The sequence below is a fragment of the Oncorhynchus keta genome, chromosome 16, assembly GCF_023373465.1.
Source record: "Oncorhynchus keta strain PuntledgeMale-10-30-2019 chromosome 16, Oket_V2, whole genome shotgun sequence".
Taxonomy (NCBI): Eukaryota; Metazoa; Chordata; class Actinopteri; order Salmoniformes; family Salmonidae; genus Oncorhynchus; species Oncorhynchus keta.
The window spans coordinates 572,884-585,732 of NC_068436.1; the positions used below are offsets into that span (position 1 = coordinate 572,884).

Below are 12,849 nucleotides of genomic sequence, written 5' to 3' on the forward strand. Positions count from 1 at the left end.
CTAATTTAACTCCCATCGGTCTCGAGATGGGATTTAACATAGTAGAAAGGAAAAGTTATGTCATCTTGCTGAATCTACATTAAAGGCCCAATGCAGTCAAAATTCAGATTTCCTGAAACTCACACTGCACAAGTGTGGAACATTTGATCAGTGTTATTTCCTGATAGTCGCTGGTTGAAAATACAATCTACAACAGACTTTGCATGGGTGGAGTTATGGCCTGCCTAGTGGCATTACCAGGCGGCGAAAGTTAATAGACCAACAACAAAAAGATTTCCAAATCTATCTGCCAATAACAGCGAGTTTTCAGGTTACAATTTGGCCCCTCCAATTAGGTCACTCACTATAAGGACCACTCCTAGACAGTACCAAGCTAAATTCTTGCTTGAGAAATTGTTTTTTTGTTTCTTTTTTTTACAATTTTAATGGAAAAATATTACTGTAAGGAACTTAATTGTTACCCAGAAATTATTTGATATTGAGATAAAAACGTCTGGATGCCTTATGTGCCCCTGACATTTAGACAGTTTACAACCAAATTCATGCATGTAATTTTGAGTATGTTAATGTTTTTGTTTGTTGCATACCGTGCCTTGCGAAAGTATTCGGCCCCCTTGAACTTTGCGACCTTTTGCCACATTTCAGGCTTCAAACATAAAGATATAAAACTGTATTTTTTTGTGAAGAATCAACAACAAGTGGGACACAATCATGAAGTGGAACGACATTTATTGGATATTTCAAACTTTTTTAACAAATCAAAAACTGAAAAATTGGGCGTGCAAAATTATTCAGCCCCCTTAAGTTAATACTTTGTAGCGCCACCTTTTGCTGCGATTACAGCTGTAAGTCGCTTGGGGTATGTCTCTATCAGTTTTGCACATCGAGAGACTGATATTTTTTCCCATTCCTCCTTGCAAAACAGCTCGAGCTCAGTGAGGTTGGATGGAGAGCATTTGTGAACAGCAGTTTTCAGTTCTTTCCACAGATTCTCGATTGGATTCAGGTCTGGACTTTGACTTGGCCATTCTAACACCTGGATATGTTGGTCGTTCTGTAGCTCAGTTGGTAGAGCATGGCGCTTGTAACGCCAGGGTAGTGGGTTCAATCCCTGCGACCACCCATACGTAGAATGTATGCACACATGACTGTAAGTCGCTTTGGATAAAAGCGTCTGCTAAATGGCATATATTATTATATGTTTATTTTTGAACCATTCCATTGTAGATTTTGCTTTATGTTTTGGATCATTGTCTTGTTGGAAGACAAATCTCTGTCCCAGTCTCAGGTCTTTTGCAGACTCCATCAGGTTTTCTTCCAAAATGGTCCTGTATTTGGCTCCATCCATCTTCCCATCAATTTTAACCATCTTCCCTGTCTCTGCTGAAGAAAAGCAGGCCCAAACCATGATGCTGCCACCACCATGTTTGACAGTGGGGATGGTGTGTTCAGGGTGATGAGCTGTGTTGCTTTTACGCCAAACATAACATTTTGCCTTGTTGCCAAAAAGTTCAATTTTGGTTTCATCTGACCAGAGCCCCTTCTTCCACATGTTTGGTGTGTCTCCCAGGTGGCTTGTGGCAAACTTTAAACACTTTTTATGGATATCTTTAAGAAATGTCTTTCTTCTTGCCACTCTTCCATAAAGGCCAGATTTGTGCAATACACGACTGATTGTTGTCCTATGGACAGAGTCTCCCACCTCAGCTGTAGATCTCTGCAGTTCATCCAGAGTGATCATGGGCCTCTTGGCTGCATCTCTGATCAGTCTTCTCCTTGTATGAGCTGAAAATTTAGAGGGACGGCCAGGTCTTGGTAGATTTGCAGTGGTCTGATACTCCTTCCATTTCAATATTATCGCTTGCACAGTGCTCCTTGGGATGTTTAAAGCTTGGGAAATCTTTTTGTATCCAAATCCGGCTTTAAACTTCTTCACAACAGTATCTCGGACCTGCCTGGTGTGTTCCTTGTTCTTCATGATGCTCTCTGCGCTTTTAACAGACCTCTGAGACTATCACAGTGCAGGTGCATTTATACGGAGACTTGATTACACACAGGTGGATTGTATTTATCATCATTAGTCATTTAGGTCAACATTGGATCATTCAGGGATCCTCACTGAACTTCTGGAGAGAGTTTGCTGCACTGAAAGTAAAGGGGCTGAATAATTTTGCACGCCCAATTTTTCAGTTTTTAATTTGTTAAAAAAGTTTGAAATATCCAATAAATGTCATTCCACTTCATGATTGTGTCCCACTTGTTGTTGATTCTTCACAAAAAAATACAGTTTTATATCTTTATGTTTGAAGCCTGAAATGTGGCAAAATGTCGCAAAGTTCAAGGGGGCCGAATACTTTCGCAAGGCACTGTAAATAACATAATATTGTTTTTTCAACTGTGATTAAATGTACTCCATGGTGCAGAAGAAGTCAAGAATAGCCAAGAGTTCACGTGTCACGCCCTGACCATAGAGAGCCTTTTTATTCTCTATATTGGGTCGGGGTGTGACTAGGGTGGGTAATCTAGGTTGTTTTTTCTATGTTGGCCTGTTATGTTTCCCAATCAGAGGCAGCTGTTTATCGTTGTCTCTGATTGGGGATCATATTTAGGCAGCCATTTCCACACTGTGTTTTGTGGGATCTTGTTTCTGTATAGTTGCCTGTGAGCGAGCACGGCATGAACTTCACTGGTTGTGTGTTCGTTATTGTTTTTTGTTCGGTTCACTTTAATAAAAAGATGTCAAACCGATTTCATGCTGCACTTTGTTCCGAATGTATTTACGACGCTCGTGACATCACGCCATGACTCATGGAGGATGATGCCTGATAATAGCAAAGTTTCATTGAATTCACCCCCCAAAAAGTTTCATCTAATTAGGTGTGTGTGTGTGTGTGTGTGTGTAGAAGCCTCTCTGATCTCATTAATTTGTCTCTGCCATGGCCCGTATTAATTATTAACGTCCTTGAATTACAAAAAAATTGTCAATTTTGAGGGGAAAAGGATTAAACACCTTTGGCTCTGTACATACTCAAGTTGTACAACTGATGTACAACACATCTGGCACTACTGTTGTGATACAAGCATTTGTCTGCATAAAACTAATTACACAAGTGTTGTGGAGACACTGCACAATTGTTGTGTAAACATTTTGTGTGCAGACAAACTCTCCATTGTATCACAACAATATCAGTTATATCAAAACCTTTGCATCAAGTAAGTTGTACATCAGTTGTTCAACTTGAGTGTGTATGGGGTCTGTGGGTTGGGTGAAGCTGCATATCATCATGCCTCTAATCCCTGTCATCTTCCCTGAAATGTTATTACATCTGGAAAACTCATGTAGACTTCAGGGGAACTCCTGACTTTAAGTAACACTTTAAATCCTTGCCTTTTGGTCTATGATGATTTCATCTACAGTAGAATCTCAAAGATACAAAGCTCAGAGCTAAGGATTGACTGGTCTACCAAACATTGTTGTTGAAATACAACATTTATTAAATACAAAAATTGTCTTCTGTAGGCTACATAAATGTAGATGGGGTCTTACTCTATGATCGTGATGGGACACCTTTAAGTTGTCTTTAGTGGTATCACTCACAAGTGGGAATAAGGGAAAGAAGTCTGAAGCATGACATTTCAAGGAAGAATCCCTGTTGTTTAAAATTTATTTTTATTTAACTAGGAAAGTCAGTTAAGAACAAATTATTATTTACAATAATGGCTTACCCCAACGACGCTGGGCCAATTGTGCACCGCCCTATGGGACTCCCAATCACAGCCAGATGTGATGTAGCCTGGATTTGAACCAGGCACTGCAGTGACTCCTCTTGCATTGAGATGCTGTATCTTAGACCACTGCACCACTCAGGAGCCCATTTAAAAATTGTAAGCCAAGTAAAACTATACGCGGTTTTGAATAGAAATAAGAAATGTGAAATCAATTTAAGTAGGGACAACTGAGTGGCGGAGTGGTCTCAGGCACTGCATCTCAGTGATAGAGGCATCACTATAGACCCTGGTTCGATTCCAGGCTGTATCACAACCAGCTGTCCCATACGGTGGTGTACAATTGGCCCAGCGTAGTCGGGGTTTGGCTGGGGTAGACTGTCATTGTAAAATAAGAATTTGTTCTTAACTGACTTGCCTAGTTAAATGAAAATAATAGTGATGAAGCAAATCCTTGATGGTGTTTATGTTGTTTTATTTAATACCATTCATTGTTATACAGTGGTTATATAGAGGGGCTAATCATTTTAACAATTTCATCTAACAGCAGAGCTTTCATAGGCTGGGCCAGAAGCTGGGGGCGGAGCTTTGTTTTTTTTTCAGTTGCATGTAATGCAGGACTGTTCCTCAATTAGCATGGGACATGTCTCAAGAGGGTAGGGAGGGAGATGGTCTCATGCTTATCCTGCCCCCTTTCCTGCAGTGGCACTGCACAGCTGAGAGAGAGTTAGAGAGGGATGGAGAGCAACAGTGAGGGGGGTGGTTAAAAAAAAACACTCAGCCAGAGGCTCTCATCATTAGTACCTTAATAAATCGCTTGCAGGACACATGTGGCTGCTGCATTTTTGTGTGTGTGGATGTTATTTTCTTTCTTCTCCACTATACTTGTGTCCTCGGTCTCTCTCTCTCTCTCACTCGCTCCCCCCTACCCCTCCCCTTGTCTCAGTCACCCAGACACAGACACACGCATGCTCACGCAGAATCTCGCACAGTGGGCAGGCACGCACACACACACCCTTTCTTGAGGTTCTGGGAGCAGTGGCAGCTGCGGTGGTTACCGTTGAAAGACATTGGCCGTTGACTGGAGTTAGCTGTAGCCCTGTCGGTTGAATGAATGGATGCTCCAACGAGCCTCTTAGGATTGGATTCTCGTATTGGATTTTCACGAGAGAGGAGGAGGATATCTATTCTGGGATTTGTTTTATTTCTATGCGCTCCATCTTTTTTTTTCTCCCCACCCTTTCTCGGTGTGGTGTCGTCGAGGACGAGTGGGTCTTGCGCGGTGGATTTGGCCTCCGCTACACTCTGCAATCTATAGAGTTTTTCTGTGGAGGTCGGGGTAAAGGGCGCTATTCTTTCTCCTTTTTTCCTCAAAGGGGGGGCTCTTTTGTTTTCCGGGGCTCGGCCATGCGAGCCCTTATAGTTCCCATGGTGAATTGAGCTATTGTGGAGAAGAGCCTCGACAGCTAAACTGCCGATTCTCTACTCCCCTCTTCCCCCTCCTCCACAAAAAAACTCCATTCACCTGAATCAACCCCCCTCCAATCTTCTTTTCCCACACCTCCATCTCTCCTCGCCATCCTCTCTCCTTGCCTCCCATGCCCCATTTCCTTCATCCTTACCCCTGCCACCCCTCCCCTCCCGCAGCATAGCGGCTACGTAATGTGCCTCCCGACGCATGCGAACAGGGATGCTACAAATGGTGGTTTGGACTGATCGCTGACATAAAAAAAGGGTGATGCCTCGCGCAACCAGCACCGCCTCCGCCGCAATGGATCAGCCTGGGAAAACGCAGCAGATGCCAATCCACCGCAGTCTGGATTGAGGGGCGGCTGTAGTAGTTTGCCTGTGAATGAGAAAACGTGCGTGTGTGTGTATGCAAGCGTGCACGCTGGTCCTCCGTCATGTCTCTCGCCTGATCCCTTGCACCGGGCATCCTTGATGATTTTTAAATTTATTTTTAATTTAAGGTTTATTTAACTAGGCAAGTCCGTTAAGAACAAATTCTTATTTACAATGACGGCCTACCCCGGCCAAATCCGGGCGACGCTGGGCCAATTGTGCGTCGCCCTATGGGACTCCCAATCACGGCCGGATGTGATGCAGCCTGGTGTGGGGGAGGCACTAAGCCTCTGGTCGGCCTCCCCCCGAACACAGTAGTAGCCCCGTGGCAAGCCGCTTGCCCCAGGGGTCGCTATGAAAAAGACCCGCAGCACTAATTTGCGGCGGGCCTGGCCCAGTTCGGACCTGTCCGAGCGGCTGCCGGAGCGCACCCGCTCCCGGAGCGAGAAGGACTTCCGTCTCCAGCAGAAACACCACCACACTCCCCCTCCTCCACCCCACATCTCACCAGGTCCCCCCCGGGGCTACCAAATGCCAGGTGAGTCTGACAGCACCCCCCAACCACAACCACTACCATCCCTAATTCACCATCTTGTCAGATGTTGGCAAGCATGTGTGAAGTTGTACTTGAGGGTTAATAAGGTCTTGGTTTCTTCCAAGATCACATTTTTTCCAAGGCTACTATTGGGTTTCTATGGATATGGAATATGTGATGACAAAGGGTTGAGTTTGTGAGTGTCTGTGTTCTGTAATGCTTGTGAAATATAAAATAAAAAAGTTTAAGTGACATAGTAAAAGGGTAAAGACAATATTGGAATTGAATGGTCCCAGGCAAGGATATAGCATCATGGCGGTTTGGTTATTTATGAATTAAAACGGTAATATTAGGATTTTAGTACACACCAAGGGCAAAAATGGTAAGCAATGGAATGTTGTTGGAGCTACAGCTTTGAAACCCTCCCATCACAGATTTTTCTTTCCCCTTGAATCATGGGTTGAGGTGTGAGTGATCTGCATATCCATATAGCATGCACATTTCTGTGAGATGCTTGTCCATCTGGTACTGTTGTGTGAAGTGTCAGATAGGACTGTGAAATGGGGTATAATCAATAATGTAGTTCATGTCTATGTTTTTAATGACACCATGGTACGTTTTAAAGGGATATTTCACATTGCTTTTGTTTAAACAGCCAATCTAAAAAACAAAACATTTTCGGATGAAAATAATCTCTCCCGTTTAGCATATTTTCAATTTAATGTAGAAGTCATCTCAAAATAATGTAAAACCAAATCATTGTTGTGCAATACAATTCATTATATAGATGTTTTTGGCATGAAATATAAAAACATTCTAACCTTGGAGTTTGACTTTCATTGGCATGACTTGTTTAAATTGTGATGTTTCATCAGACTAACTAGCTACACGATCTCCTTGCTTGACTGCTTGACAAGCTAGCTAATTTATTAGCCAACATCAGCGACCTGTACTGAACAAAAATATAAACGCAACATGTAAAGTGTTGCTCCCATGTTTCATGAGCTGAAGTAAAAGATCACAGAAATGTTCCAAAAAGCTTATTTCTTTCATATGTTGTGCACAAATTTGTTTACATCCCTGTTAGTGACCATTTCTCCTTTGCCAAGATAATCCATCCACCTGACAGGTGTGGAATATCAAGAAGCTGATTAAACAGCATGATCGTTACACAGGTGAACCTTGTGCTGGGGACAATAAATGTGCAGTTTTGTCACACAACACAATGCCACAGATGTTTCAAGTTTTGAGGAAGCATGCTGAGTGCATGAATGTCCACCAGAGCTTTTGCCAGAGAACTGAATGCTAATTTCTCTACCATAAGCTGAATCCAAGGTTGTTTAAGAGAATTTGGCAGTATGTCCAACCAGCCCCACAACCGCAGACCACATGTAACCATGCCAGCCCAAGAACTCCACATCCGGCTTCTTCATCTGCAGGATTGTCTGAGACCAGCCACCTGGACAACTGATGAAACTGTGGGTTTGCACAACCAAATAATTTCTGCAGGGAAGCTCATCTGCATGCTCATCATCCTCACCAGGGTCTTGACATGACTGTAGTTTGGCGTTGTAATCGACTTCAGTGGGAAAATGCTCACCTTCGATGGCAACTGGCATGCTGGAGAAGTCTGTTCTTCACGGACGAATCCCGGTTTCAACTGTACTGGGGAGATGGCAGACAGCATGTATGGCATCGTGTGGGCGAGAAGTTCGCTGATGTCAGCGTTGCGAACAGAGTGCCCTGTGTTGCTGTGGGATTATGGTATGGGCAGGCATGAACTATAAACAATGAATTACAATAGCATTTTATCGATGTCAAGTTGAATGCACAGAGATACCGTAACGAGATCATGAAGCCCAATTGTCGTGCCATTCATCCGCCGCCATCACCTCATGTTTCAGCATGATAATCTGTACACAATTCCTGGATGCTGAAAATGTCCCACTTCTTCCATGGTCTGTACAATATACTCACCAGACATGTCACCCATTGAGCACATTTGGGATGCTCTGGATCGATTACAACTGTACCCTATACGTTCTTACCTTCCTTGAAGTAATCACAGACGTGAATTGGTTGGAAGTGTGAAAGTAATAGGATGGTACCTTGCTTACCTCCAGAAAACAAGGAAGGAAGGATGCATTTCTAAAGTATTGAAAGAAGTTCCTGGTGGTTCCTGTCCACTAAGCAAAATATAGTTGACAATACAGTAAAAAGGCATCTTTGTCTGACATTTAAGCCACGTTCATTTTCAGTTCTATGTGAAATAGTTTAAAATACAGTTGAAGTCGGAAGTTTACATACACCTTAGCCAAATTAATTTAAACTCAGTTTTTCCACAATTCCTGGCATTTTTAATCCTAGTAAAAATTCCCTGTCTTAGGTCAGTTAGCATCACCACTTTTATTTTAAGAATGTGAAATATCAGAATAATAGTAGAAAATGATTTATTATATATTTTATTTCTTTCAACACATTCCCAGTTGGTCAGAAGTTTACATACACTCATTTAGTATTTGGTAGCATTGTCTTTAGATTGTTTAACTTGGGTCAAATGTTTCATGTATGCTTGGGGTCATTGTCCCATTTGGAAGACCCATTTGTGACCAAGCTTTAACTTTGTGACTGATGTCTTGAGATGTTGCTTCAATATATTCACATAATTTTCCTCCTCATGATGGCATCTGTTTTGTGAAGTGCACCAGTCCATCCATAACATGAAGCTGCCACCCCGTGCTTCACGGTTGGGATGGTGTTCTTCAGCTTGCAAGCCTCTCCCTTTTTCCTCCAAACATAACAATGGTCATTATGGCCAAATAGTTCTATTTTTGTTTCATCAGACCGGAGGACATTTCTCCAAAAAGTACGATCTTTGTCCCCATGCGTGGTCACATAGTGTTTATACTATTGTTTGTACAGATGAATGTGGTACCTTCAGGCGTTTGGAAATTGCTCCCAAGTATGAACCAAACTTGTGAAGGTCTACCATTTTCTTCTGAGGTCTTGGCTGGTTTCTTTTGGTTTTCCCATGATGTCAAGCGTAGAGGCACTGAGTTTGATGGTAGGCCTTGAAATACATTCAACTTTAGATAGAATAACGTATGGAAAATGTATTATTGCACTTCTGTTAGCATTTTAAAAGCTTCTGAACTGGTAGTAATCATGTTCAATGGGTCAAATCAAGGCCAGCCCAAAAATCAACGGCCCAATAAAGGCCAGGGTGGACCAACTTAATGTCAACCATTTATCAATTTACATGGACGTCATGCGTCAGTCTGTACTCACTTGATGGGTGTAGATGGGTGATCTGTAGAAAAAGACAGCCAAACCAGCAATTAGGTTGGTGAAAATAAGTCATTTGTAGGGATCAACTTTGAATCTCATTGGATAGTACTTGAATAATTAATGACATGTAACGGGATGAATTTGAATAAGTGACATATGATAATCAGCCTTTACTCACAGAAATTCACTTACATTTTTAGAGAATCATAACTTTGACAGGGTTTCTCCACCCGTCAACTGATTGTTAGCTGATTCAGAATTTGAAAAGTACACAAAATCATAGAGGAAATAAGAACTTTACTAGTCCCATTTTCTATGGGATCAAAGTGATTTACATTTGTGGAAAGTGATTTATTATTTGGATTGGTGATTCACATTTGCAAATACATTTGGCTTGATATTGATCCCATAATAATACGAGTCTGGTAGCAGCAGTTGTGATGTGTGTGTGTGTATAACATGAATGTGTCTGTGTGGGTGGGTGGGTGGGTGAGTGCGTGTGTGCTAAAGTGCGGCGAGTTAGTGCAGGTGGTCAGTCCAGTTCAAGTGTTCAGCAGTCTGATGGCTTGTAGATAGAAACTGTCTCTGAGCTTGTTGGTGTCAGACCTCATGCTCCAATACCGTTTACCCGACGGTAAGGGAGTGAACAGCTCATAGCTGGAGTGTGTGGGGTCCTTGATGCTGCAGGACTTTCTCAGGCAACGCTTTGAGTAGATGTCCTGGATGGGTGGAAGCACGGTCCCACTGATGTACTTGGACGTCTTCACCACCTGCTGGAGGGCCTTGCAGTCGTAGACAAAACAATTCCCGTACCAGAACATGACGCAACCGTTCAGGATGCTCTCGATGGTGCAGTGGTAGTATTTGGAGAGAACCGGGAGTGGCATGCCAAATTTATTCAGCCCCCTTAGGAAGTAGAGGCGCTGTTGCGCCCTCTTGACAAGAGTGGTGGTGGTGTTGGTCCATGTCAAGTCCTCTGTGATGTGGACACAGAGGAACTTAAAACTGATGACTCTATCTACTGCGGTCTCGTTGATGGGGATCGGCCCATGGTCGCTGCTTCCTGAGGTCAACAATCAACTCCTTTTGTTATGATGTTGAGGGAGAGGTTGTTGTCCTGGCACCACAATGCCAGTTCACTTACCACTTCCTTATAGGCTGACTTGTGGTTGTTGGTTATCAGGCCTACAACCGTGGTGTCATCAGCAAACTTGATGATGGAGTTGGTGTCGTGCAAAGCCACGCAGTTGTGGGTGAACAGGGAGTACAGCAGAGGGCTGAGGACACTCCCCTGGGGAGGCCCTGTGTCAACATGTCACACATTAAGTTGCATGAACTTACTCTGTGTGCAATAATAGTGTTTGACAATGTTTTTTTGAATGACTACCTCATATCTGTACCCCACACATACAATTATATGTAAGGTCCCTCAGTCAACCAGTGAATTTCGAACACAGATTCAACCACAAAGACCATGAAGCTTTTCCAATGCCTCACAAAAAAGGGCACTTGTTGGTTGGTAGATGGGTAAAAAAAACAGACATTGAATATCCCTTTGAGCACAGTGAAGTTATTAATTACACTTTGGATGGTGTATCAATATACACCCAGTCACTCAGTTGCCAGAGAGGAAGGAAACCAATTCAGGGATTTCACAATGAGGCTAATGGTGACTTTAGAACAGTTAGAGTTTTATGGAGAAAACTGAGGATGGATCAACAACATTGTAGTTGCTCCACAATACTAACCTAAATGACAGAGTGAAAAGAGCATGCATTTTGTTTGCAATAAGGCATTAAAGTTAAACAGCTAAAACAATTGCTAAGAATGGAACTTTATGTTCTGAATACAAAGCATTATGTTTGGGGCAAATCTAACATAACACATCACTGAGTACCACTTCATTTTTCTAGCATGGTGGTGGCTGCATCATGTTATAGGTATGCTTGTCATTGGCAGGGATTAGGGTAGTTCTTTAGGATAAAAAATAAATGTAATAGAGCTAAGAACAGGCAAAATCCTAAAGGAAGACCTGGTTCATTCTGCTTTCCAACACACACTGGAAGAACAAATTCACCTTTCAGCAGGACAATAACCTAAAACACAAGGCCAAATATACACTGAAGATGCTTACCAAGACGACGACATTGAATGCTCCTGAGTGGCCTAGTTACAGTTTAGACTTAAATGGCAAGACTTGAAAATGGCTGTCTAGCAACGATCAATAACCAACTTAACACATCTTGTAGAATTTTGAAAATTATAATCTGCAAATATTGTACAATCCAGGTGTGCAAAGCTCTTAGACTTACCCAGAAAGACTCACAGCTGTAATCGCTGTCAAAGGTGAATCTAACATGTATTGAATCTAAAATGTAAATGAGATGTTTCTGTATACATTTTTTTCATACATATGCAAACATTTCTAGTGTATTTAAACAAATTTTGAATTCAGGCTGTAACACAATTAAATGTTGACTAAGTCAAGGGATATGCATATTATGCAGATGTGCTTGAAATCTAGCAAACAGATTCTAAAATTTGTTTGTCTTTGTGAAGTAGAGCTGGGCCTGCTTTCCCAAAAGCATCTGAAGGCTAAATGTTATTTCTGGCTCAATTCTTGGCTAGGACCATGTGGACCTGGGCCCCAGCTGCAGTTGAGGCGTGGGTAGAGAAATCAGGCCACGGTAGTGCTGCGGTGTTAGCCAGCCCTCTATGTAGTAATACGTATAGAGGAGAGGGAGGAGGCTGCGCATGAGTAAGCCCTTGTTCCCTGCCTCCAGTCAGCTGTTTGAGTTGTAGAAAATCAGTCAGCCACTAAGATGACGCCTCTTAAGCCTCTGGAACTGGTACTGTATATCTCTTTTTTTCTCTCTCTCTCTCTCTCTCTCGCTCTCTCTCGCTCTCTCTCGCTCTCTCTCTCTCTCTCTCTCTCTCCTCGCGCTCTCTCTCTCTCTCTCCTCGCTCTGTTACTCACTTTCAGGCCAAATCCTAATTACAGTTACGTGCAACTCAAACGTTCATTCAAATATTCAGTATACAGTATATCAATGAAGGATTTGTGTGACAGTTTGAGCTACTCATCTCGTTGTCTCACTCCACATTCATATACTGAACGAGGATAAAAAATAATCACCCTCATTCTGGCCATCCCAGATGCTGACATCACTGACTAACCTCTGTAGGATTTCCTCAGGATGATTGTATTAAGGGTAGCAGAGAGGAGCTTGAGAGATGGAAGCACTAATAGCTCTCTTCTCTGCATTCTTCAAACATGGACTGTACACAGGCAGCAGAGTTATCATTGTTGATGTTCTTATTAAATGCAAAAACTCAGTTGTTACTGTACAAATTAAGTTATTTTGCTTTTACGAGAAGCTGTAAATTCTAGATGGCATCAGCAAAATGTGACAGATGAATAATAGTAAAACCGGTGTCCTGTCAGGCAAGAATAAATT

General features: G+C 42.4%; 1 protein-coding gene across 1 annotated transcript in view; it reads left to right on the forward strand.

The window, feature by feature from the left end:
• Positions 1–4,281: 4,281 nt before the first annotated feature.
• LOC118395313 (storkhead-box protein 2-like) overlaps positions 4,282–12,849 on the forward strand; it is a 47,137-nt gene continuing 38,569 nt past the window's right edge. The window contains exon 1 of the mRNA XM_035789026.2: positions 4,282–6,106. Coding sequence (XP_035644919.1) covers positions 5,923–6,106 — 184 coding nt within the window. The 5' untranslated portion in view covers positions 4,282–5,922. The remainder of the gene's footprint in view (positions 6,107–12,849) is intronic.